This window comes from Tenrec ecaudatus, chromosome 6 (assembly GCF_050624435.1).
Source record: "Tenrec ecaudatus isolate mTenEca1 chromosome 6, mTenEca1.hap1, whole genome shotgun sequence".
NCBI lineage: Eukaryota > Metazoa > Chordata > Mammalia > Afrosoricida > Tenrecidae > Tenrec > Tenrec ecaudatus.
Window position 1 is genome coordinate 8,365,939 of NC_134535.1, and position 26,806 is coordinate 8,392,744.

The 26,806-nt window shown below is 41.7% G+C and overlaps 1 protein-coding gene and 3 pseudogenes across 1 annotated transcript in view; 2 read left to right on the top strand and 2 right to left on the bottom strand.

Moving 5' to 3' along the window:
* The first annotated feature begins 4,202 nt into the window (after nt 1–4,202).
* On the top strand, nt 4,203–4,628 carry LOC142450694 (ATP synthase F(0) complex subunit C2, mitochondrial pseudogene; annotated as a pseudogene).
* Nucleotides 4,629–11,008: 6,380 nt separating this feature from the next.
* DMC1 (DNA meiotic recombinase 1) overlaps nt 11,009–26,806 on the bottom strand; it is a 50,607-nt gene continuing 34,809 nt past the window's right edge. Inside the window, exons 13-14 of the mRNA XM_075552667.1 lie at nt 17,198–17,314; nt 11,009–11,710 (exon numbers count right to left, since the gene is read on the bottom strand). Coding sequence (XP_075408782.1) covers nt 11,641–11,710; nt 17,198–17,314 — 187 coding nt within the window. The 3' untranslated portion in view covers nt 11,009–11,640. The remainder of the gene's footprint in view (nt 11,711–17,197; nt 17,315–26,806) is intronic.
* On the top strand, nt 13,267–13,915 carry LOC142451748 (endothelial differentiation-related factor 1 pseudogene; annotated as a pseudogene).
* On the bottom strand, nt 20,534–20,898 carry LOC142450695 (ras-related protein Rab-13 pseudogene; annotated as a pseudogene).

Here is a 26,806-nt window from a genome sequence, read left to right on the forward strand (position 1 = left end):
AGGGCCCAAATAGTAAGTAAATGTCCAGAAAATAATGATGGCAACATACGTCCAAGTACGCTTGATACAACTGATGCATGGATTGTTATAAGAGCTGTAAGCGCCTCCGATAAAATGATGCATTTCTTTAAAAATATATACAGCCTTCCATAGTATATGGAAACTATACACTATGAGTCAGAATTAATTCCGTGGCAGTGGGTTTGATTTTGGAAACTTCCATATTGAATGGTCTGTTCAAAAGTGTACCCAAAAAAAAGGGGGATAGATTGTTTATTTTTATTGGTATAGCCTGGCCTGGCTCACCCAAAACTCACTTCCATTGAGTCAGTTCTGACTCATGGAAGCCCTGAAAATCAGAGGAGAATCGTTCCTTTAGGTTTCTGAGACTGCCAATCTGTGCGCAAGCGGACAGACAGCCTTATTGTTCTGTGGTGTGACTGGTGGGTTTGAACCACTGACCTTGCAGTTAGCAGCTCAGTGTACAGCCTACTGCGCCCCCACAACTTTGTTAATACCACCTTTATAGGATAGACTAGTCTACAATGCTTTTCTAGAAGATTCATAAAAGAGACAAGGCTAAGAACATGAAATATTTTCCTGGTTCTGAATGGTTTTAAAGCCAAATTATAATACTCCTTCAAAGGATTTTATTCTGGTTGATTTAATGATAAAAAACAGAAATATAGATTTGATAGTCAAATATTTCTAGGATGAATGAAAGCAAATTCATTCCAAGAATGTTCCTTCGTAGGGCATTCTTACAAGTAAACCTTTTCTAAGTAACTTAAGCTAGATATTATATGAAATGTGTTTTATTTAAGAAAAAGGGGTAACTTTGTCTCGAAGAATAACAAGTATTCCAGAATGAGAAGAAGAAGGCAAAGGACAAGCTTAGAGGGTGGGGAATGTCTAGTTAAAATTCAGTTACAAAATTGGTAAAGAACTTTGGCATTTTTCTAGGTGGATAAAATGTCGTGATTGACAGCAAAATTGCCGACCCAGAAAATAGTAAAAGGGAAGAATTTAATTCTATTTTGCCTTTCAAAATACCTAGGCCAATTTAAATATTGTAAACAAATTATTTTCTTTTTTTAAACAATTTTATTGGGATATAATCCAGATATCCACAATACTTCAGTCGTGTCAAGAAGAGTTGTTCAATCATTACCACCCTAAATTTTACAACTTCTTTCTGGTACTCCTTGCGGGATAAACAATCTTTGACTATAAGCCAAATATAGGGAAAGTGAAGCAAGATCAAACTCCTTTGTCCCAACCTCTAAGGCCATGTAGCCCCAGAGAAACTTTTGAAGGACCTCCCCCAAACTGGGGAAGGCCTTTGTATTAAAAGAAAATTTTAAAAATGCCTTCATCAGTAATTGGGTGTATTCTCATCATTAAAAAACAAACAACAACAACCTGTAAAATAGTGTTCTTTATTGTTGAATTCTAAGAAGTCAAAACAAATCACAATGAAGCACACTTGAAATGGTTAAGGACTGAATTAAAAGATAGACTATTTAAATAAGCTTTATTTCAATAGCAATTGCCTTTTGTGTGGTAGATAGGTTCCTTATGTATATTAAATTGGATTAAAATTCCTAAGACCTCTTTAGAATATTGAAGAGCAAGTATGTTAGTATGAGGATGAAGGTGTGCCTGACCCAAACCATGGTGCTCCCCACTGCCTCCTATGCCTGTGAAAGTTGGACAGTGACTAAGGAAGACCAAAGATGCATGGATGCAGTTGAATGGAGGTGCTGGAGAAGACGATTTAAAGACCGCTACAAGGACAAACGAGTCTGTCTGGAGGAATAACAGCCAGAATGCGCCTCAGAGTCAAGGATGGAAAGACTTCATCTTACATGTGAGGGGTAACCCTCCAAAACCAGAATTCCCCACCCCCCAACAATGGATTTAAATTCTTTTACAAAACTACCTTATCACCTTCAAAGTGCTCTCCATTACACTTAATGCATTTGTCAAATCTGTGATTCTTGGAAACATTTTTCAATGTGTTTGGATGGCTGACAGCATCTCCTTCGTTTTTTCTTCACCTCTTCTATGTCGTCAGATTGCTGTCCTTTCATGTCCCTCTTCATTTGCAGAAACAAAAAGAAGTCGCATGGAGTGAAGTCAGGTGAGTAAGGTGTGTTGGGGAAAGAGATGTAGGAAACAGAAAGATTTCTCCCAAGTTGTCTCCCCCAAACATATGCCAAATTTACCTGCTTGCTACACATGGCGTATGACTATACACTTGGAGGTCAACCGAAGTAGGTCAGGGGTTATCCTCCTAAGGGCTATCAGCCATCCAGAGCAAGCAGACACCACTGCCTATCCTACAACAAGTAGGGCCCACTCCCTTTTGATAAGGACAGTAGGAAATTGTTTCCCTGAAGGAGAGCCCAGGGAGGTGAAGCCCACTCAAGGGTGACCAAGGTTAGGCCGCCATCATGAATCTAGGGTCCGCCCTTCTTGTCACATGTGTACCTCTAGTCCCTCTCCTTCCTATCATGTGTGCACCCCTAGCTCATCCCCTTCCTGTTATGCTTATGCCCATGGTATATCCCCCTCCTATTGCTTGTATTGCCTATTGTGCAGCCCCTTCCTGTGATGTGTGGTTACCTGTAATCACGCCCCCCTAAATAGTTATAAGCCTTGGTTAGCAATAAACATCCCTCTCTCCAGTTCTCTCCACGCGGACCACCAGGTGAGCATGCTACCATGAAATGTGTCTGAGTCCATTATTTCAATCTCTCTTCTGTCTCTCATGCTCTCTATGACTTTACTATAATCTTATTATTGCTGTACAATTGCGCCTACCAGACCTGTGATGATGTGTTAGGGGCTGGTTTCCCTACAGAGACATGCTGTTTTTTGTAAAAAGAAAATAGAATTATCGCTTTTAAATCATCTCCAAATTTTTTAAATACTATTTTATTATGAAAGGAAATATGCCATAAAAAAGAGAAAATGATGATGGCAACATATGTACAAGTATGCCTAGTACAATTGATTTATGGATTGTTACAAGGGCTGTAAGAGCCCTAAATAAAATAATCTTTTTAAAAATCTTCATTACACATAAAATAACTAAGAGAAAAAATTATAAGTCTGAAGCAGAGCTAATAACATAAGAATAGAGTGTTAGTCTGGGTTGACTAGAGAAACAAGTCTAGGGACACTCATACATGTATAAGAAAGAACTTTATATCAAAGAGTAATTGTATATTAAGAAAATATCCCATCCCAGTCCAGATCAGGTCCATAAGTCTGATAGTAGCCCATATGTCCTATACCAGTCTATAAATTTTTCTTCAGACTCATGCAGCACATGTAATGATACTGAATGCAGGAAAATCACAGACCTGTGGGTAGAAAGTCCAGTGGATCCAGTGGTGGTGGAAGCATCTCCAGGTCTCTAGCTGCCATCAGTCTGGCTCCATGTGGCTTGTCAACAGGAAGGGGGAGCAGTGACAGCGGGTCTGACCTCATGAGCTATTTATCTCCTCTAATGCCTCCAAATGAGGTCATCAAGCTGGGACCTGATTGACAGGCTAAACTCCACCCCTTCACTGTTAATACCCTCAAGTCGACAGATTATGTAACTACCACAAATAGCCACAAATCACTGTATGATACTCACCTCTCTGACATGATCACTGAAGACAAAATGGGTGCATAAGCAAAGGTGGGGAAGAAAGATGATGGTGCCCAGCTATTAAAAGATATAGTGTTTAAGGTCTTTAAGGCTTGTAGTTTAACAAGCGGCCATCTAGCAGGGAAGCAACAAAATCCACATGGAAGCACACCAGCCTGTGTGATCATGGGTGTCAAATGGAAGAGGTATCAGAAGTTCAAAAACAAGCAATCAACTTAATGTTAAAGGCATCGATGCAATAGAGACCCAAAACTCACCTGCAAGGTAACTGAACAATCCCTCTCAGAAGGGCCACATGGAAAGGATGATAAACCACATAATTATCCTCTAGTTCTTTAATATTTCTTCCCCTTACTATTAAGGCTGTTATTTGTTTTACCTCATTAATCAAGTTAGATTTGCATATGTTCATTTGTCTATTTAAGATTGATTGGTACATGAAAGTCAAGATAGATAAACCTGCAGAAAAACAGTAATTGGGCTCTGTCTTCTCTGCATTAGGAGCAGCTGGCCTACTACTGCCCCTCACCCCCTAAAAATGTACGCCTGCGCCAAATTCGTTTCCACCCCTTCCCTGGTCAGGAGCATCTCCCAGCTGCTTAGCCGACCACTGTCTGTTTTGGTGCAGAAACGGCCTGAGACACTGGCAGACGAGCGCTTCAGCAGCTGGACAGCCCCACGTCCCCTGATCTCACGCATCCCTAGTCGCAGCTTCCAAACCAGCGCAGTCTCCAAGGACATTGACACAGCCGCCAAGTTCATTGGGGCCGTGGCTGCCACAGTTGGAGTGGCCGGCTCTGGAGCTGGCATTGGGACTGTGTTTGGGAGCCTCATCATTGGTTATGCCAGGAACCCTTCTCTGAAGCAGCAGCTCTTCTCCTACGCCATCCTGGCCTTCGCCTTCTTGGAGGCCATGGGGCTTTTCTGCCTGATGGTGGTCTTCCTCATCCTCCTCGCCATGTGAAGGAGCCTGCTTCACCTCCCAGAGTTCTCTGTCCCGCGCCTTGTCTGCCCTATATGTCTGCTTTCCCTGCACCTCCCCAGGCAGCCCGGGGAAAGAAATTGGCTCAGGGTTTGACAGAGGGAAGACAAATAAATACTGTATTAATAAAGATGTTTCTTGAGTAAAAAAAAACAAAAAACAGTAATTGGAGTAATGATTCCTTGAAGGTACGGGAAGAGAGGGGCGAGGGGAATAATTGGGAGCTGAAAGCACTGATGATTGTATAACTCCACTCGATGGGATTAAACAACAGAATTATATGTGAATGAATATATTGGATTATGTAAGATATGTCAATAAAACTCTCATAATTTTTTTTAAAGAGCAAGTTTCTGATTCTCTTCTGATATCCATTTTGATCCTCTCTCTCTTTCCTGGTCTTTTAATGGCCTTTTGCTTTCTTCATGTGTGGTGCTCTTGATGCCATCTCACAGCTCATTTGGTCTTCTGTCATGAGGGTTCCGTGCAGGAAATCTGTTCTTCAATTCAGGTGAGATATGCTCAAGGTTGTATTTTGGCTCTTGTGTTAGTCAGGGTGGACTATCCAAATTGGGTGAAACAAATCCAGGGAGACTCATATGTGTATGAGAGTTTTATATAAAGGGTAATTGTACATTAAGAAAGCATCCCAACCCAGTCCAGATCAAGTCCATAAGTCCAATATTAGCCCATATGTCCAATACCAATATATAAAGTCCTCTTCAGACTCATGAAACTCATGCAATAATGCCGAATACAGGAAGATAACAGGCCAGTGGGAAGAAAATATTTGGATCCAGTGACGTTGTAAGCATCTCAGTACTGGCAGGGGTCTCCAGGTGGCTTCTCCAGTACCCAGGGCTACATCAGGGTAGGTCCTCAGGGATGTCTCACAGGGAGTCAGCCTTGTGAGTAGAGCATCTCTTGGGGAGTGAGCAGAGAGCAGAATCTCCCACCTCCAAGGGGGAAAATACAGGAGTTCCCAGAATTCTCAGGAGAAGGCCATGCCACAGAGGCCTCATTGGCTATGACCTGATGAATCCTTAATAATTTATTTTTTTTCATGTTTTACACTGACTGATGTCTCCCTTCACCCACTTTTCTGTTGTCCATCCCCTGGGAGGGGGTTATGGGTAGATCATTGTGATCAGTTCCCCCTTATTTCCCCACCTTCCGCTTCTGCTCCTGGTATCACTACTCTCACTATTGGTCCTGAAGGGTTTATCTGTCCTGGGTTCCCTGTGCTTCTAGCTGTTATCTGTACCAGTGTACATGCTCTGGTCTAGCTGGATTTGTAATGAAGAATTGGGGTTATGATAGTGGGGTGGAGGAAGCCTTAAAGAACTAGAGGAAAGTTGTCAGTTTTGAGGAAAGTTGAAAGTTTTGTCAGTGTTATACTGCACCCTGACTGGCTCTTCTCTTCCTTGTGACCCTTCTGTAAGGGAATGTCCAATTGCCTACAGATGAGCTTTGGGTCTCCACTCTGCTCTCCCCCTCATTCACATCAATATGATCTTTTGTTCTGGGTCTTTGATGCCAGATACTTGATCCCATCGACATTTCATGATCACACAGGCTGGTGTGCTTCTTCCATGTGGGCTTTGTTGCTTCTCAGTAAGATGGTCACTTCTTTATCTTCAAGCCAGGTGTCAATCCATCTCACTGAGGATCTTCCTCTTTCTTGCCTCCTCCAACTCCGCACACACTTTACCAAAGATGGTGCTCTTCTCCAGTGACTGGCCTCTCCCGACAACATGTCTAAAGTATGAGTAGGTACCCCCAAAAAAACCCAGAATTGTGCTGGGCGGAGGGGAGCTTTCATACACATTTTTCCTTGCAAGGCAAGCATTGAGCAACTCACTCTTTGAGTTAGTTCACCCAGTGGCATCACCTGGGATGGTTCTCTCTGGTCACAGTGAATTTTTACATAAAAGCAGTTTCGCTCGAACCATGTCTTTTGTGATGGCTGATTTAAGAGAACAGTGTGCAGCTGTGAAATTTTGTTTCCTGCTCAAGAATAATGCCACAGAAACTGTTGTGCTGTTGAACATACTTACAAAGACAGCACTATGGGAAAAACTCAAGGGTCCACGTGGTTTTCTCAGTTCAAAAAAAAGGTGAAATGTCTATTGATGACAAACCTCATTCTGGATGTTCATCAACTTCCAGAACAGACAAACATGTTGACTCGTAGTGCATTTGGAGTTCTTTCCACCAGGTCAGACAGTTAATCAACCTTTCTATTTAAAGATTCTGAAAAGATTGTATAACAGTTTCTGACCATAAAAGGCCTGATTTGTGGCAGACGGAGGACTGATTTTGCTACCCCGACACCTGCCTATACAGCCATCTCAGTGCACCAGTTTTTAGCAAAAAACAGCTGCCCTCTCTTGACCCATGCACATGGCTCAGCTGACATTGCTCCATGTAACATCTTTTTGTTTCTGCCAATGAAGAGGAACATGAAAGGACAGCAGTGTGAGGACTGTAGAAGAGGTGAAGAAAAAAAACAAAAAACAAAGAGGGAGGTGCTGTCAGCCATCCAAACAGAAGAGTTTGAAAACTGTTTCCAAGAATGAAATCACAGATTTGACAAATGCCTTAAGTGTAATGGAGAGCATTTAATGCTCTTTGTGATTAATACAAAGAGCCCTTCTTTTTTCCCTTTAATGTTAGCTCTTCGTTGGCACTTGCTCCCTATCGGTTTCTCCCATTCAACTTGGCCCAACATCATAGCCCCAATCAACTTACCTTGAAGATGGGACTCATAGCTTCACAAGGTGAAAAAAGGCATACATTTTCCTGTAATAACAACTGATATTGTGGAAGCCCCTCAGGCAGAATCCTTGCAGAGGGTTACTTGATTGTGGGTGACCAGCACCCCCTAATGGGTGCTTGATCAAAAGAGAGGAATAAAATAGTGGGTTCTAAAATCCAGAGGTGTTTAGGGGCAAGTTTCCAGTAGTTGTTGATCCAGATAGCTTCTGAGAAACCAAGGCAGGGATGGGGGCTGAAGAGAAGTAGAAAGAGATAAGATTTGGGCTTGTTCCTCAAAACATGTAATGCCTAGGAACTGTCTGATAAGAAAGTTAATCATGAAATGATAACTCTCATTGTTTTTAGATGGAAAATAGATCAGCTGATCAGTGTAAATTATGAAAATAACAAGTTATTTTAGAAACTTTATGGAAATAAATTTTATTGATATGTACAAAAGATCCTTATTTGTTTCTCTTGGTCATCAGAGACATTGTGCTCCCCAGTTCAAACTGTTATTTCCTCAATAAAGCTCTTTGCTTTCACTCCTGCATTAGAGTTCGAACTCTAAAGGACTCGGGTTATGGAAGGCTGCAGTCCACGGTGGAAACCCTAACTGCATTTGTGTCTTGGCATACATTCAGATGTCATTTGAGTTTTTCGTGTTACTTCCCCAATGCTTGTTGATTATTAAGCCATTGATTGGCTATGCTTAGACAAGCCCAGGGAAGTCTTACTTGCTGTCAGTAAGAGTGTCATTGAAAGGAGATTAGTTATCAGAACGTCTTCACATAAAGAACTAGGGAACTTGCCTGGCGTTTACTGAGAGTAGCAGATTAGAAACATGTTATCTAGTTTAGGTTACAAGTTAGGGGTCCTGGTATTGTCTTGTAGTCACCCTGCGACTGTGATTTAGGGTTGCATGATCCTGGGTCATACCTTGACCATCACACAGGCAAGCAATCAAAGCCCCCAAACCAATCCTGTAACCTATTTTAACTTGCAATTATGTAAAAATCCCAATCATAGTCCTTCCCTTACTTCTGGAGTCTCATCTGGGATAGTGATGAACGGACCTACCCCTAATCATGGCCTTGTGACGGTTGCCGTTGTTTTCCTCTTGTAAAAAATGAAAATCCTGGTTGTGAGTTGACTGGCTTCTGTACTGTGTGCATGTTGATGGTTGCCCTCATTCAGATGATTCCGTTTGTTTTATCTTTGTCCTGTTTGGTCCTTAACAGAAGGGTCTCTATAGAATACAGAGTCTATAAACTGTATAGCGTAAGATTTGACTGTGTGGACCCAAACCAACAATGGATAGCCTGAGACGAATGGGAATTTCAGAACCCTTCATTGTGCTCATGAGGAACTTGTACCTGAATAAAGAGGCAGTCGTGGGAACAGAACAAAGACACACTGCACGGCTGGAAATCGGGAAAGGTGTGCATCGGGGTTGTGGCCTCTCACCATACTCGTTCAATTAGTATGCTGCGCAAATCATCAGAGAAGCTGGCTCACATGAAGAATGTGGCATCAAGATGGGAGAAAGGTTTATTAAATACCTACAATAGGCAGATGACACAACCTTGCATGCTGAGAGGAGGGCTTGAAGCACTTGCTGATGAAGATCAAAGATCACAGCCTTCAGTGTGGATTATGAATCAATGTAAAGAAGACCCAAATCTGTACAGTTGGACCAACAGGTAACACCACGATAGATGGAGTAAAGATTGAGGTTGTCAAGGGTTGTATCTTGCTTAGCCACACAATCAATGCTCAAGGAAGCATTGCATTAGGTATATCTGCTACACAGACCTCTTTAGAGATTTGAAAAGCAAGAATGTTACTTTGAAGATGAAGGTGCACCTGATCCAAACCACAGTGTTTTCAATCACCTCACATGCATGTGAGAGTCTGACAGTGAACAAGAAAGACTGTGTAAGAACAGATGCATTTCCATCGTGGTGCTGGGACTACTGAAAGTACCATGGATGGCTACAAGGACAAACCAACCTGTCTGGTTAGAAGTATGGCCAGAATACTCCTTCGAGGAGAGGAGAGCCAGACTGTCTTACACACTTTGGGCATGTTGTCAGGAGAGACAGTCCCTGAGAAGGACATCATGTTTAAAGCAGAGGGGCTGTGAGAAAGAGGGAGCCCCTCAAGGGGATAGATCGACACTGTGGCTGATAGGATGGTGCAGGGCCAGGTGAGTTTCATTTGATGTGCATAAGGTGGCTATGAGTCCGAATCGACTTGATGACACCGAACAACATAGAACCTATTTGAATCTGGGACTTTACTCCCCACCCCCTAGCACACTCCTAACAGAGGACAGGATTTTCTTGGCAACTGATGATGGCAACTGGGTTTCAACAGGTCCACGTGTATCACTGGAGAATGTGGTTGCTGACTAGGTACTTGCACCATCTGCGTGCTACTGTCCCCAAGTTAGCTCCCCAGTGTGCATGGCTAGCCATTATACTTCCAAGCAGGTCATATTCAAGTGACTGGACTTTTATTTGGTTGCAGGCCACCTTATGACTCCTTCCCCACAGAATGGAAAGCTATCGTGCTGTGCCTGGTCAACACTACTGCCCACATCTTGGTGACCAATTTCATTTGGTCATAGGTATTCAGCCTAACCCAGAAATATTTTCAGAATTACACACACATTCTAGGACTTGTATGGATTTTTCTATCAAATGGCTCTGGGTTCATCATGTAAATTGGTTCGCACAGTCTCCAGGACTTAGCATGCCAAGGAATCTCAAGGAGATGCACCATTTTAGCCAAGTAACAAAGCCTTTCTTTCTTTCTTTCCTTGGGACAAAGGTTGCCTCCATATTTTATGTTTGCAAGCCAAAATAAATCCTTTGACTGACTTGGAAGCATAAAGAAAATCTCCTCCTAGATGACTTTGTATCTGTTTAGACAGAGCAGCAGCTCCTCTGGTTGAAAACAAGTGAAAAATAAACCAGACCAACAAAAGAATCCAACTCTCGTTCCCAGTTTTCACACTGTGAGCGCAGGAGATGAGTCTCCTTTGTTTCCACTTCTCTGCTTTTGCACCTCCTGTCCTTCAGTCTGCTTTCTCTTCTCCACCTTCTGAATCTGACTTTTTCTCTAAGGATCAATCCATGACCACACCACTGGCAGATTAAATCATAGTCAGTTCTTCTATAATTCTCCCATAAATGTTGGTCTTTACTCCTTACTAGAGTATATATTCTTTGAGATCAGAAACTGTATCTTCCTTGTATATTCTTTAGCACTTATCATTCCATATACATTTGGTGAGTGAGTGACTTAACGGGTATCCAGATACCTTGTAGCCAATAATTTTGAATTTTTATACAAGTTGATGCAACATAAAAGCTTTTTTTAAGTCTATAAAGATTGTCATTGTAGATATTATTAGTATTTTAATGTTAGAACATTTTTATCAGACATACATTTTGCAAACAAAATTTTACTTAACAGAAAAAACAATAAATTTTAAACATTACTAAAATTAGTATTCAGAAATTTTACATTTAAATTAGCTTTAATATTTTTTTTAATCTTGAATTCTCTAAAATTATAAATGCAAAAATCACCCAAAATTGCCCATTTTCTAATAACTTTCCTCTTCATCTTCCCAACATAGAGTATGTGTGCATCAGGAATACATTTTTAAAAGTAATTTCAACTTGTGAGAAAGTTAAATGACTCAAACTTCGGTTTAATGTTTCTTTTCTGTTGCTATAAAGATGAATGCATAGTTGGATACTATAAATAAATAAACTTTTTGTGTACATGAAAATACATTTCTATGAAATCTATTCCTACTTTAAACTTTCCTCTGCTTTAGAAGTACATATACCCTAGTAAGTCAGAAGTACCATGCCCAAATAAGTGTTGGAGGGAAAGTCTTAGCTTTCAGACTTTCAATCTGTTTAGTCATCTTTGAAAAGATGAAATGAAGGGATCAGGTAATCCTTCCCCCAAATAATTTTCAAGGTAGACCTATATATTTGTATATATATAAAATATATATTCCTAAATTAACATGCAAAGAAGAATTAATCTGAAATTGGGAAACTTTAATGTAAACATAGATTTAAATATTCTTTGCTGGCTTTCTATAATAACGTGAGAAAACAAACCCTTATTTCAAGATGTGAAGTTTTAGATTGCTTTTCCATTTCTTCAGCTCCTAATAAGCACTAAGAAGCAATTTGCATCAAGTCACCACCTACTCCTTGGCATCCCCAATTCCTCCAGCAGTTATTGCGAAGGTGGCTTCACTTTCAGGCATCTCAGGGCTAGCAGAATACAAGGGAACAGAAGTTTATAAAAAGCTCTCCTTCTATAAATACTGTATTCATGTCACAGGCATCATGCTCCCATCAGTCTGAGTCTCCAGAGACATCTCAGAGTCGGTGCAGCTAAATGTGGACTACAGAATGTATTTCCACATATTAACAACCCTAACAGAGACCGATTGAGAATATTCTATATGTATGCTTCTAAATGCCTAGAAAAGTCATCCTAAACTTGGAAATAGGCAAAGGCTCCTCTTAGAATATAATGCCAGGCATAGTCTACCAGACCTTTAGGGGCTATATTTGATTCTGTAGCATGTGAGCCTTTCATACCGAATAGGCCAATATACTTCTGAAAATGATTCCAAGAATGCTCTGTGGATCACAATGGATGGTGCAGACCCAGGCAACACTTTATCCTTTGTGCCTGGGGTCACCATGAGGATACTTTACACGATGGCCATGAACAACAGCAGACAAACGGACGGAGAAATTGTGGAAGACCTGGAAGTGGACTAAAAGATTACTGGTGCCTTCAGTGAAAACAGGTTATCAGTTCTATGACAGCCTTGTATCTTTCATTGTCTTTGAACTATTTTATAATTCTATGCATACTAGAAAACTAGAACACTCCTCCCCTATCATGACCCCAGTTCTGCTTCTCAATTTAGACTCGACCGGAGTATGTACACAGGTATAGATAAGAGATGGGGGCTCACGACACATGGAATCCAGAAACAGGCATGGGAATAGCGATACCAGAAGGGTAGGGAGAAGGCAGGGCAGAGGAAGGAAGAAAGGGGGAACCAATCGCAGTGATTGGCACTTAACCATACACCCCTCTCTCCAGGGGAAGAACAACAGAAAATACGGGGGAAGGCAGATAGCAGTCAGCATAAGAAAATAATAATAATTTATAATCTATCAGGGGGGTATGAGGGGTATAATCTATCAGGGGAGGAGGGAGGGAAAAAAAGAGGAGCTGATACCAAGGGCACAATAGAAAGTAAATGTCTAGAAAAGAATGAAGGCAGCATATGTCCAAACATGCAATCGATGTATGGATTGTGACAAGAGTTGTAAGAGTCCCCAATAAAATGATCTTTTAATACAAAGAAAACTGGAACCAAGACTAAACTCACTGCCCTCGAGTCGACGCTGCCTTGATTCCTTAGGGCAGGGTGGCACTGCCTGTGAGTCCCGAGACTAAGTCTGTACCGAAGTAGAAAGCCCCATCTTTCTCCTGGGCAGAGTTGCTAGTGGTTTCGAATTGCTGACCTTATGGCTAGCAGCCCAGTGCGTACTCACTGCGCCACCAGGGCTCCTTTAGAAAACCATCATTAATGCAAATCATTCTTGTCCATAGGTATGTAAATTGTGTACTGTGGAATGTAATCAATTGTCCAATGTATATTTACTTGTTTTTGCCAGGTTTTAAGAGTTTATTTATGCTGAATGAAATTAGTCAATCACAAAAGGACTATTCTCTGAGACCACTGATAGGAAAAAAAATTAAGAAAAGGTATTCATACTATAAGAATCAGATTTTGGGAGCCGCCAGACTGAGTCGCCGACCGCGCCCGACCCACCATGGCCGTGAGCGACTGGGACACGGTGACCGTGCTGCGCAAGAAGGGCCCCACGGCCGCCCAAGCCAAGTCCAAGCAGGTCATCCTGGCAGCACAGAGACGAGAGGAGGATGTGGAGACGTCCAAGAAATGGGCCGCTGGTCAGAACAAGCAGCACTCTATCACCAAGAACACCGCCAAGTTGGACCGAGAGACGGAGGAGCTGCACCTTGACCGTGTGACCCTGGAAGTGGGCAAGGTCATCCAGCAGGGCCGGCAGAGCAAGGGGCTCACGCAGGACCTGGCTACCAAAATCAACGAGAAGCCCCAAGTCATCGCGGACTACGAGAGCGGGCGGGCCATCCCCAACAACCAGGTTCTGGGCAAGATTGAGAGGGCCATTGGCCTCAAGTTGCGGGGCAAGGACATCGGGACTCCCATCGAGAAGGGCCCGAGGGGGGAAGTGAGCACAAAGCCTCGAATCCGGTGTCCGTTGCTCCTGTATGGGGGCTCCCGACCGACGGGCTTTGTGCCCCTTCACTGGCCAGCGGCTCGGGACACCAGGTCACCGGGGACTCCTCCCCCATACCTGCCGTCTAAAACAAAACCTTGCAAAAAAAAAAAAATCAGATTTTAACGGCTATTGCCGTGGGAGGGGGAGGAGGAACCAGGTCGGCAAGCTGCGGCTCTGGAGCCATATGCAGCTCTTCTGGTCCGTACATGTGACTGAAGTGAAATTGCAAATAAATCTAAAGGGGGAGTGGGGAACGGGGAGGGAGGGGAAAAAAAAAAAAAGAGAACCTGATGCAAAGGGCTTAAGTGGAGAGCAAATGCTTTGAGAATGATTGGGGCAGGGAATGTATGGATGTGCTTTATACAATTGATGTATGTATATGTATGGATTGTGATGAGTTGTATGAGTCCCTAATAAAAGGTAAAAAAAAAAAGAAAAGAGGAGAAAAAAAAGAAAATGATTAGGGCAAAGAATGTACAGATGTGCTTTATACAATTGATGTATGTATATGTATGGATTGTGATAAGAGTTGTATGAGCCCCTAATAAATTGTTAAAAAAATCTAAAGGATATTATTCAGATAATGGTGGTTTTATTTGTTTGTGAAAATATATTTATGGATACTGAATCAGTTTCAAATGTTATGAGAGACAGGATTCGCTTTTCCATCTCAAAAGCTCGCCAGTCCCTGGCCTAGAGGACAGACAGGTGTGAACCTGGGTGAAGAGGAAGCCAGCATCCTTAAAGCAGCAGCTGGGGACAGAGCGGGCAGCTGGGGACAGACAAGCCGCGGGGAGGGTTGTAGGTTATTTGGGTTGTGGAATGAGAAAATGAGGATCGGCTATGTAACTCCCTGCTGTGGAGTCAATCCAGACTCCTAGAGACCCTACAGAACAAGGTCGAACTGCTGCTGCGAGCTTCCAAGATGGTCACTGTTTAGGAGAGTAGAAAGCACCATCTTCCTCCTGCCCGACATGTAAACTCACACCTAATTCACAACTAAAAATTTTAAAACTATTTCTAATTCATAGTGGCGTCACTTTGAGTGACTTGAAATGGGGGTTGAGGGGGTGGAGGATACAGCTCACACTGGGTAACACTGCCAGAGGGGGTGATACTGAAATGACTGTCCATAATTTTTTGTGCAGTGTGTCAGCAGAGATTTATTTTTTCTTTAAAATAAAAATATCTCTGGTGTTAGATAAACAAAACTGTTTTTGTAAACCCCAGCTTATATGTATCTTAATACCTAAATGGCTTAAAACGCTCTGCTAATTTACTTTTGGAAACTTCTAATGAGCTTTGGTGAAGCTGTCCTATAACCCAACTACAATGACACCTCAGATCATGTGGTTCTGTCTGAATAAGCTACAGGGAGACACTGATTTTGTCAAATTTCCTGGGGTTTAGCTACAATATTGTGGTAGTTGGTATTTGTGAACCTATATCAATACATTTTTGAGAATGAAATAGTAATTAAAGGAAAAGAAGAATAAATGATCTAAAAACCAAACTCACTGCCATCGAGTCAGTTCTGACTCACAGTGACCCTCAAGGACAGGGTAGAACTTCCCCAGAGAGTTTCCAAGGATGCAAATCTTTACAGAAGCCGACTGCCACAGCTGTTGTCCTATGGAGTGGCTTGTGTTCGAACTACTAACCTTTGGTTAGCAGCTGAGCGCTTTAACTGCTATTCCACCAGGGTTCCTAAAACGTATCTAGCTACCATTCATTATTTACTAATTAGTAGGTGTCAGACTCTCCCTTAAATTTCTTTGTTTTAATAAATGATTTTTTATTATGAATCAGGTAGGGGAGGTTTACATCAGACCTCAAGTTTGCCTTCAACAATACAAACCATTCAACACTCCACCCTCCCTGATATTTCAGTTAAGTTTTATGATAACCTTGTGAGGTATGTATTATTATCCATATTTCATAGGTGAAAAGATTAAGATTGACAGAACTTTCCCAAAGAAGAAAGGAGCCTTGCTAGTATAGTGGATTAAGCATTGGGCTGCTAACTGCCAGGCCAGCAGTTTGAACCCACCAACCACTCCCCTGCTGAAAGATTTCTCTGCCCTTGTAAAGATTTATAGCCTTTGTAATCCAAAGGGGGCAATTCTACCCTGCCCTATAAAGGCTTAGTAACTTATAATTGTTATCAGCCCATTTGGGAATGGGTTTTCTTGGTCATGTTAACAAGACATTGTTAGTGAAGAGTGTTTTTTAAATAGACCTCATTTGAGATTAAAAAAAAAAAAAAGCCAAACCAACCAAACTCACTGCCAGGGAGTCAATTCTGAGAGGGCGACCATCTAGGATCAGTAGAACTACCCCATGTGAGTTTCTGAGACTGTAGCTCTTTACAGGACTAGAAAGCCTCACGTTTCTCCTGCAGAGTGGCTGGAGGTTGCAGACTGCTGACCTGGGGGTTGGCAGCTCAGCGTGTAACCATTGGGCCACCAGGGCTCCCTTCTGAGATAGGAAAGAGAGAGAAGTGATATGGGAAGAGAGATGCCATGACACATGCTGACTACCTAGAAGCCAAAGACTAGAATCTGAAGAGACAAGGTTTTTCCGACAGGGAGAGATGAGAGAGACAGAGATCCCTAGAATTTGGACTTCTAGCCTCCTAAAATGTAAGAAAATAGTTTTCTGTTTGTTAAAGTCACACACTATGGTATTATAATAGCACAAGTAAACTAAGACATCTACTAGGTCCCAGGCACTGGAAACACAGTGGTGAACCAGCAGATAAAGTTCCTATCCCCAGGGAATGTACATGCTACAACATACTAGATATATTTTAGAAATCATTACTGAGAGAATCTAAATGTCATGAGGACCAAGACTTGGTTTTTGTTTTGTTCATCACTCTACTCTCAGAGCCTAGAACAGTTGATCACCTGGTAGATTCGCTGTAAAAAACTGCAAATGCATAATTCTTCCTTAAATAAGTGAAATGCTGTGAAAAATACACGGCATCGCCTTGACTGTGAGGATCAGGAAAAGTTCCCAGAGGAAGTGACATCTACACTGAAAAGCAAGCCGTAGTTAACCTGGCTAAAAAGAGAGAAAGGAGACTAGATTTCCATTGTCTACTGCCCTGCACAGACTGCGCTTTTGTTTGAACTGGTGATTTCATTATCCAGCGTCATTGTGAGCTCTGGACCGGCAGGGGCAGCCAAGTCTATCTGTCAGCAGAATCCCTAGTCCTAGCACAGAGGAGGGACTTTCCAATGAATTGAATGACTTTGGAAGGAAACTCAAACCTATTGCATCTGCCAGTGGTATAATAACCACCTCTCCGGAGGGACAATTCTGTGTAAAAATACCATGGACAAAAAATCTGGTGTGGAATAAGGAAACCTTTTTTGTTTAAATTTAAAGGAAAACATTTACCTGTCATAAATCTTGGCAATTCTCAGCTCTCCTCTTCCTTTTCGCAAACTTATTCTTGTTGTTGATGCATGAGCCAGAATGTGGCCCCCAATTGGTTTTTTGGGATCTGCCTGAAAGCTGAATAAAAAGACATTTTTTGTTTCATCTCATGGATGCAATGATAAAGCAACATTTCTGTAGGAATCCATTTTAAATATATTCCAAATCATAGGTATTGAAGGGGCTATATGCCCCATTGTCAACCAGCTCAGACTTCCACCTGAGATTCCGCTGATAAAGACTTCATATTTTATGACTTAAAATTGTGGTTTTATATATTTGTGACCATTTACCAGTTCTAAATATTTTATATGTACAACAGGGACATTAATTACATTCATTATGTTGTATCACCATCAATACTACCTTTTCCCAAATTATTTGACATTATCAGAAAACTCAATGTTTTCTAAGGAAAAAGTTCTCACTTTCTTCCTAACTTTCTAGTAAACACTAATAAACTTTGATATTTATCTGTTTACTTAGTTCACTTAAGTGGGATCGTGCAATATTGGTTCTTATGTGACTGATTCCATTCAACGTGTTTTCAAGATTCATCCATATGGTAGCACATATCAAGACTTCGTTTTCCTTTATCATTAAGCACTATTCCATTGGATATATATATTGCATTGTGTTTCTCCATTCATCTGGGGATGGCCACATGGGTTATTTCACCTTTTGGCTGTTGTGAACACTGCTGCAATGAACACTGGTAGACAAGTTTCTGTTTGCACTTTTTAACAGCACAGATAAGATAGCATTTACTTCTTAGGATAACTCCTGTGGTTAAGCAATTTTTTTCCTTACAAAATACGACAGAGACCAAATTCATTAGTCTTCTAAATTAGGTTATTGGAAGGATACGTTCTAATGGTGTATGATTATAATAGCAAGGTAGCTACAAATATTATTCACATTCCTCTTGGGAGATATACTCACTAGGGGACTATTACTTACTTGTCAAGAAGTTAAATGTAATAATCCTAACAGTGAGCCCTTTAAGAAAGCCTGGGTACAAAATTTCTCAACAAAATATAAGGGGACTTTTAAAAGTTCATGGAAAAATGGAATTAAAAGATATGGGGGGGGGGAAGATAATGGAGTTTGCCACAAACTCCTTAAGCTCTCTCATCTAAGGAAACTGAATCTTTTATCATATTAGAAAGATTATATACCATGACTAAGTGGGATTCATCTTCAGAATGCAAGGATAGTCAATACACAAAAATCAATGTGATATACCACACTAAGAGAATGAGGAGGGAAAACACACATGGTCATCTCAATTGATGCAGAAGAAAGACTGGGATTACAAGTCACCATAAAGGGACTCAGCATAATTTTAGAAATTATCACTCACTTGCTGCCATTGAGTCAGACCAACTCACAGAGACTCTGTAGGACAGGGCAGAATTACCCACTATGGGTTTCCAAGACTCTACCGGTTTACTGGATTAGAAAGCCCAGCCTTCCTCTCAGGAGGAGCAGGTGGTTTTGGACTCCTTGCTGACCTGTGGATCACAGCTCCTTTAGCTGCTGTACTTGACCAGAACAGACTGAGACATAGCATAACAGCCTTGCCTCTGAGGGAATATAATTATAAAGTAATTCAAATTCTGCTTGCCCTAGCAAGGTATTCTGAATGCTGGCTAGACTTCACATTGCTCTTTACATTTTTTGAGGTCACTACTACTGACTTTATTTTTCCCACCACTTGTCTGTCAGGATGGCACAGGCTCAGGTGTATTTCCTTCTGTTGGACAGGGGTCATTGTGAGTCAGAGCCAAAGCAATGGCACCTAACAACAATACTTCAATAATTTAAGATACAGATTCCTCTCCTGCCTCAGATAAATACACAAAAAATCCCATATAATTATAAATCTAGGGGATTCATGTACCCTGTGGTATACGTGGGTGTTAATACTAACAATAGCTAATATTTATTAGTAATAATATTAGTATGATTTAATAACAATAACTGAACCCTAACTATGTGGCAGACATTCCTAATTTACCTAATTACTTCCTTTTGTGCAGATTAGCTTAATTAATAAATAACTTCAGATTAAAATCTGATCAGAGAACACACTGATCACATGAACCTCAAATGGCTACATCTTCATTACCAATAATCGGTCCTCTGGGCTTTTGTTGAGTCTCTTGAGCTTGCTCAGTGTGAGTCTGGCTCCAGTTGCAGGGTTAGTTTTCAGTAGATTGAATAAATCACATGTCTACTTGCAAGACGAGGGTCTGACTCTGAACTGTGGTCTGCTTTGCAGAGTCATTTGTACATCGACTTCTGTGAAGCCTCAGCCAGGTGCACTGTAGTTTAGGAGCTCTGCAGTTAGACCTGGGTTCAAATCTTGCTTACCAGCCATGTGCCTTCAGGAATATGAGTGAACCATTTTAAGCCTCCATTTCTTATTGTACACGAGGGGCAATAGCGGTATCTAACTGAAGAGCACAAGGAGTGTCATCAGTATTATTACTCCTTTGCTTTCTTCATAGGACCCCAGGTGGCATACTTGGTCACACGTGGGTGTGCTGACCACAAGGCCGGTAGCTCGAACCCTCAGCTTTCCTAATACTGTGGGTTGGAAATTGGCTGAAGAGCAGTGGGTTCAGTTTTTGAGTTTGGCCTTTCCTAATTCTGACTCAACCATTTATCACCTACGTCACACTGTTCCATGTACATGCACACTATCCTTTATGATGAAGCTCACTTTCTTTAACTGTAAAATGAGAATACAAAATTCCTTTAGGACGATTGTGTGGATTCAAGATATAGGTACTCTTAACTCACTGGGAGCTTACTGTCTTTCAGGTCACCTGAGAACTGGAACTTGTCGAGACCTCCTTGTTCTTCCTGGTCTTGCAATTTTCCACCTTTGGCAAGGTGTATTTTACTGGACAATATTTTTATTTTTCATTTGTGCAAACAGTGGCCTTTAATACTGCAAAGAGATTGTGTAGAGTAACAGGATAGAACCAAACCTTCAGAGCCAGCCAGCCACTCACAAGACTCCCAAACCTGATGGGGTAACAGAATCCATCAATATATTTACATGTCGGTTTGCTCTGGAAACTGGGTGGGGCCATCTCTATGCTGCCTCCTCCCTCCTGCTCACCTTTCACGTCCTCAGGTCTTCCCTCCTTCCCCCTGCTCCTCCTGCCCTCTGCAGCCTACCGCTTTCCTTCTCCACAGTCTCTTCATTGTCTCCCCCACCTCCCTCAGGTCCAGCTTCTGGGCTCAGGGCAGGTGGGGGGTGGGGGTGGGGGTGTGGGGGTGGCCTCAGGCCAGGGGGCATTTGTTGGTGTTCTTCCTGTCACAGGTTTTCAGGTCAGTGCTGGGAGACTTGTTGCTGTTTCCCGATCTCCGGCTTCCATACTTGAGCAAGATGTCCCGGGCCAGGGAGCTGAAAGCCTCATCCACATTCATACTGGACTTGGCACTTGTCTCAAAAAACCTGATTCCATGCTCCCGAGCTAGCTTGTTGGCCTGTTCCTTCTGCACCTTCCTCTTGGCCTCCATGTCACACTTGTTCCCCAGCAGGAGGCGCTCCACCCCTGCCGATGCATTCTCCTTGATGCTCTTCATCCAGTTCTCTCATCTGTGATGTCATATACGAGAATTATGCCCATGGCTCCACCGTAATAGGCGGTAGTTATTGTCTTGAATCGCTCTTGGCCAGCCGTGAGTGGACAATATTTTAACAGTCCTCCTTAGACAGGCTTCCAGCTTACGCTCGGTCTGGCTTTTGGAAGTTTTACTGTCCTGTGGTATGCTTACAACAATCTTGGCACACGTGACAGCCTCAAGAAATGGAAACTACTATTATTTAACAATTCAGTTGAAACAATATTTTGTTCAGTGAAATGTAGACCACGAAACATCCTAAAGTTTCTGTAAACTCCTTGAGTTCAGCTCAGTGCCAGCAACTATACCAAAGTCTTGAGGTGAAGTACAAGAAGGTGCAACAGAATTCCACATCCTTTCGGAGGGCTTTAATTTACTTCTATTTCCGACCAAGTAAAAACAGCTTCAGAAAACCACCCACAAACCTTCTTTAGTCTATTCTCTCCTTTCCCCTTCTTTTATATTTTCTTCCCCTTGTCTTTTCTTCTTTTCCCAGGACACGGGGGAGTACAATCGGAAGGAAGGAGAGATCGGGGTGGGTCTTGGAAATAGAGGGACCCAGAAAGATTGTTTTATCCCTCCCCCACTGGTTGAACAGGATCCAGCATGTTCTATTGTTGAGAGTAAAACCAGAGCAGTCTGACCTTATAACTTCAAAGTGGGGTGCTGGGGCCATGTAGTGCAGAGCAATGGTGATGCTTCTTCACAATTTTTGAAGACTATCAGTTAGGGCAGGCAATATTTTTCTGGGAGTAAGGTAAACAGCCCACAGTAGAGTAAAAGAGCATCAGTTTTGCCAATGAAGATACCTGGGTCCAATTCTAGCTCTCCTATTTTTAAGTTGTGTGATTGGGCACGACTTTAAGTTCTCTGAACCTGTTTTCTCCTTTATATGTTGGGAATAATTGTTACAATGCCTACCTCAAGTGCCGTTTGGGGTGCAAAGTGGGGGACAAGCTTCAGGAAAAACAGGCACTCCTGGTGATTTTGAGCTGCTGATGGGAACATTTTACAGTTGGGTCTGCTGGGGAGAGGAAGGCTATATGAAGGTACCCAAGAATGAAGAGGAGCCTTGGAGAGTAGGGAGATATCAGGAGAGAGGATTCCTGTCAAAAGAAGAATTTGGGGGAAAGAGCAGACATGGGGTAAAAAAAAAAAAAAAAGGAGCTTTTGTCCACTAGCCTGCATCTGTTTCCTCTCCAAACAGGAAGACATATTTATGATTTTCTTAAAATTTTATAAAACAGAATCTTGGGGTTTTTTTTTTTCCGGAGAGAATGAGGGGGTCAGGAAGAGAATACAGTAACATACTTCACCAAAAGAACAGGCAAGCCCAAGGGGCCTGAGTTACATTAGGGTCACAAGTGAATGACATAAAGTGCTGCACGAAAGCACCTGGCCTAGGGTAAGCACTCAATAAACAGCTCTTCCTTGTAAGAGAGAGAAAAAGGAAGTTCAGCGTTCACATGCCTGTGTGCAGGCCCCCATCCTAGTGACCCTGGTTCAGTGTTTTCCCTCTAACCATACGGTTTCTTAATTTAGGCAAATGATGTGAATCAGTAGGTGGCATTCTCAGAGAATAACCCAAGGGCACATGCTCATGACTACAGATGTTCAAAGACGACTTGTTGGTCTAGCGCAGGAAAGATACAAATGAGCTAAGTGGCAGCATCTTGGCTTTACTAGTTGTTCATCTTATTATTTACTTGGACTTTTTTTTTCAATTCCCCAAGCCTTCATCAACTGGATCATTTCCATTTTAAAATCTGTGTCTAGAAGCCTCGCCTAGGAGCTACCACTCTGCTGTGTCATACAGCAGCTCCTCGCCTCTGTAATTTGTTCCTTTTTAATACGATGTGCCACCAAGTATAATGCAAGGGGTATAAGCCTCAATTATTGTCAGTGTGCTCGGGGACTCATACCAATTATAGTGATATTTCTCTGACAGGCCCCGGGCGAGCTGCAACTTGGAGTTCCTCAATGCTGGGAAACAAGAGAGCTTTCTTTATGGGAGCTTGTCTAATAGCATTTGAAATCCTTTAGTTTAAAACTATCCTGGTTTTTCTCTTATTCAGTATGGCAATTTATGTGCTTCATATGAAGACATGCATTCATTTGTATTGTAATTTAATATATGTTCGGATATACTAATTATAGTGAACTTTGTTTCCTTACAATTCAGCTAGGTGGAGGGGATCGTGTTTCACAGCAGATGTACCCAGCACAAATCCTAGCCTTCCCTACCTCCTCTAGCCTTCTACTAAACTCACCTCATTAGAAATCTGCTGCCCTCCCCAACTTCAACCACCTCCTTCCTGTCACCTCTCTGTTTCTCCTTTTATTGCCTTACTGGAGTCAATTCAAAATTGTTTTACTTTTTGAAACTTTCTACAAATATAAGAAAAATAACCCCATCTGACCTAATTTCCACCCAATTCCTTCGCCTCCTAACTCTAGATCGACAGTTTGGGCCTCTTCGATGTTCCCTCCCCACACCTGAAGCTAGAAAATTGCTCTTTAACTTGTACTGCTTTAGTTGAATGCAGCCCACTTCCTCCCTCTGAGCCAATGAGTCATTTTCTCTTTTTAAAGTGAGCCTTAAAAATCTTCCATTTCTCTTTAGTTTAAAATTATTCTCTGCATGAAGTACTTCATGTCCTGTGTCTGAAAGACACCCCGTAGAAGTGAGAAGATTGCTTTCCCCACTCAAGGACTAGAGATAATGCATGACCTTCCAAGACTTAAAAATTTTGAAGTACATGGACATCATTTATTTGTCTTTATATGGAGGCCAAGATTTTTGTCTCTTTTGTTCACTAGTGAAATCCCAGGATCGAGGGACATAGTAAAACTTCAATAAATATTTATTGAATGAATAAATGATGAATTCTCTCCTCAATCTTTTCACTAGCTCAGTACCATTTGTGGAGTTAAAATTTTTCATATTGGTGTATCCTATAATTAAATAGAAAATACTCATAAAAAGGTATTGAAAAATGAAATAAGTATCAAATTGCAGAATAAGTAGTAATAGTATTAGAGTTATTTTAGAATATGTTGAAAGAAGTCTTTTCTAAACTAACTCTAATAGATATATTCATTTTAGAACAACTTACAGAATTTAGACTATCATGTCAAATATTTTCTAATATACATGTGTCAGTGTGTCAGTGATTCATCTCATCTACTACTATATGGTATATTATCTTAGAATTAAAGTAATATTACTCTGTATTACAAGCAGCAGAGTAATAATTTATTTAGCCAAGAATCTTCAATGGATGTTAAAAATCAAAGGGAACAAGATATTTATATAGTCTCAAAGGATCACCCCACACATTACTTACTAACTACAAAGGCAAAAAAAAGGTCTCTTACAATGGAAGAATCTCTGAACCGTCTTAATAGCATCACCAAGTTTCAACATCAGTAATAATGGAATAAATTGGCATCATGTGCCTAGTGTGATACACTGAGAAGACTACATCATTGCTCATGTAGTATCCTTCCAGAAATGTTCAACCTTTTAAACAACACAAGACCCTCACACAGAAAAAGCTTGGCCTGCCATATTGCCTACTGATCCTGGGCATCATCAGTGGCCTGCCAATTTGACCTGTTGACTTCGGGTTCATTCACTGTGCAGCCCCCAACCAGAGGCATTTTCTGGATATAAATTTCAATCTCTCTCTCTTTTTTTTTTTTTTTTGAGTGTGTGAGAGTGATTCAGTGAGTCAGTGAGTGAGTGAGAGTGAGAGTGAGTCCTCTCTCTATACATTCGTAAGCTTCACTGGTTTTACTCCTGTAGAGAACCCAACTCAAGAGGTCAACTCCATTTTTAACAGAGCACAACAGTCTGGTCCTGTGCCCTCACAATTGTTGTTTGAGCCCGTTGTTGCAGCCAGTGAGTCGACCCATCTCCTGGAGAGTCTTCTTTTTTGCTGATCCTCTACTTTACTAAGCATGATGTCCTTTCCCAGGGACTGATCTCGCCTGATAATATGTCCAAAGTACATGAGATTAAGTTTCACCATCTTTGCTTCTAAGAAAGATTCTGGCTGTATTTCCTCCAAGTTCTTCTGGCAGTCCATGGAACTTTCAATATTCTTTACCAAATCATAATTCAAACGCAGCAATTCTTTTCTAGTCTGTGTTACTCACTGTCCAGCTTTTACATGCATATGCGATAATTGAAAATACCATGACTTCTTGGATCAGGCACAATTAAACCCTCAAAATGACATCTTTGCTCTTTCAAGAGGCCTGTGCAGATTTGCCTAATACGTACGTTGTTTCATTTCTTATTCTACAAGCATTGTTTGTAGATCCAAGTAAAAATGAAATCTTTGCCAACTCCACTATTCTCTGTGTATTAGGTTGTTGCTCATTGGTTCAGCTGTGAAGATTTTGTTTTCGTTACACTGAGTTATACTCCCGACTGAAGGTTGCAGTGCTTTCTCTCTAAGCAGAGCCGCTCCCCTCAGAAGTCACTGGCTTGATTGATTCCACTCATCCCATCACCCCCTGGCCCTCCACTCTGACTTTTGGAGGAACTTTAAGAAAACCAGGACTGAGAGAATTTGTCTGCAGCCATCCACTGATGACAGAGATGTCTAAACCATTTTTTTTTTGTTTCTCCCTATTTCAACTTACGTCTGTATGAGCTATACCCCCAGTTACATTTGTTAAAATTTACCCTCACATACTCGTATATGTGTGTGTCACTCATAGATGTTGCTACTAAGTGGTGTGGAATCAACTATGATTCATAGTGACCCTATATATAGATAAAGAAATTCAGCCCAATCTTAAAACAGTCTCACAGTTGTGTTTGAGCCCATTATTGTAACCATTATGTCATTCGATCTCATTCAGTCTTCCTTTCTTTTGTTGACTCTCTACATTACCATGCATGTGGTGTATGCATGTGGTGTGTGCATGTGTGTAGAGAAAGAATGTGGAAAAATCATAAAATTGATGAATAGAAGTTATCGGTATATGTATTCATTATATGTCTACTCCTCTTGCAACTTTTCTTTGTTCTAAATTGTTCAAATGTCCTAAATATAGAGCTGTTGGTCAAGGGGAGGGTATTGTTTAAATCTCTACAAGAAAGGGAGAGCGAGAGTAGACCTCATTCTGGTGTGCCACTCCTTGAGGGCGATGTTCCTGTTCACTCCCAGAGATGACTGCAGGGCTGGCCTCGGCTTGAGATCTGAGGTCCTATCCCTAGATGACAGTGCTGCAGAGGTCAGCCCTGAATATACTGCTCAGGGTGGTCAGCCGATCTGACCACACACAGGGGAAAATTAAGAGGAGAACGCAACACACCAGTGATGGGAGCAAAGCCATGAATTCTCCGAAGTATCCTGATTGTGGATTTCTGACTCAGGGGACATGGCTGTGCACCTCATCTGATCTGGTTGGGGATTACTCACGGAATGTCTAAAAGCATAACTGGGAGGTGGGGTCACTAGACTGCTCCATCCCTGACTGCAGGAATAGCAATGGAGACATTTAGGATGCTCGCCTGTTGGACACAAACACCAGAGACTAAAAGGGTGCATGAGTTAGGTAAGAGGGGCCTGTGATATGTGGCTCTGGAAGAAAGGGGAACTAGACTGATTTAGGGGGTCCTCAAACTACAGCCTGCGGGCCACATGAAACCCACCGAGGACATTTATCTGGCCCACCGGATGTTTTTACCACCGCTGCCTGTCCTGCTTAGCAGCTGACTCATCCAGTGTGCATAGGAATTTGTTCATAGTTTTTGAAAAAAAAAACTATAGTCCGGCCCTCCAACGGTCTGAGGGACAGTGAACTGGATCCCTGTTTAAAAAGTTTGACGTGTATGCCCTCTCAATTTAACAGAGATATATTCATCTGCTTTATGTCAGGATCCCTGCTAATCTTGTAACTATCTGTATG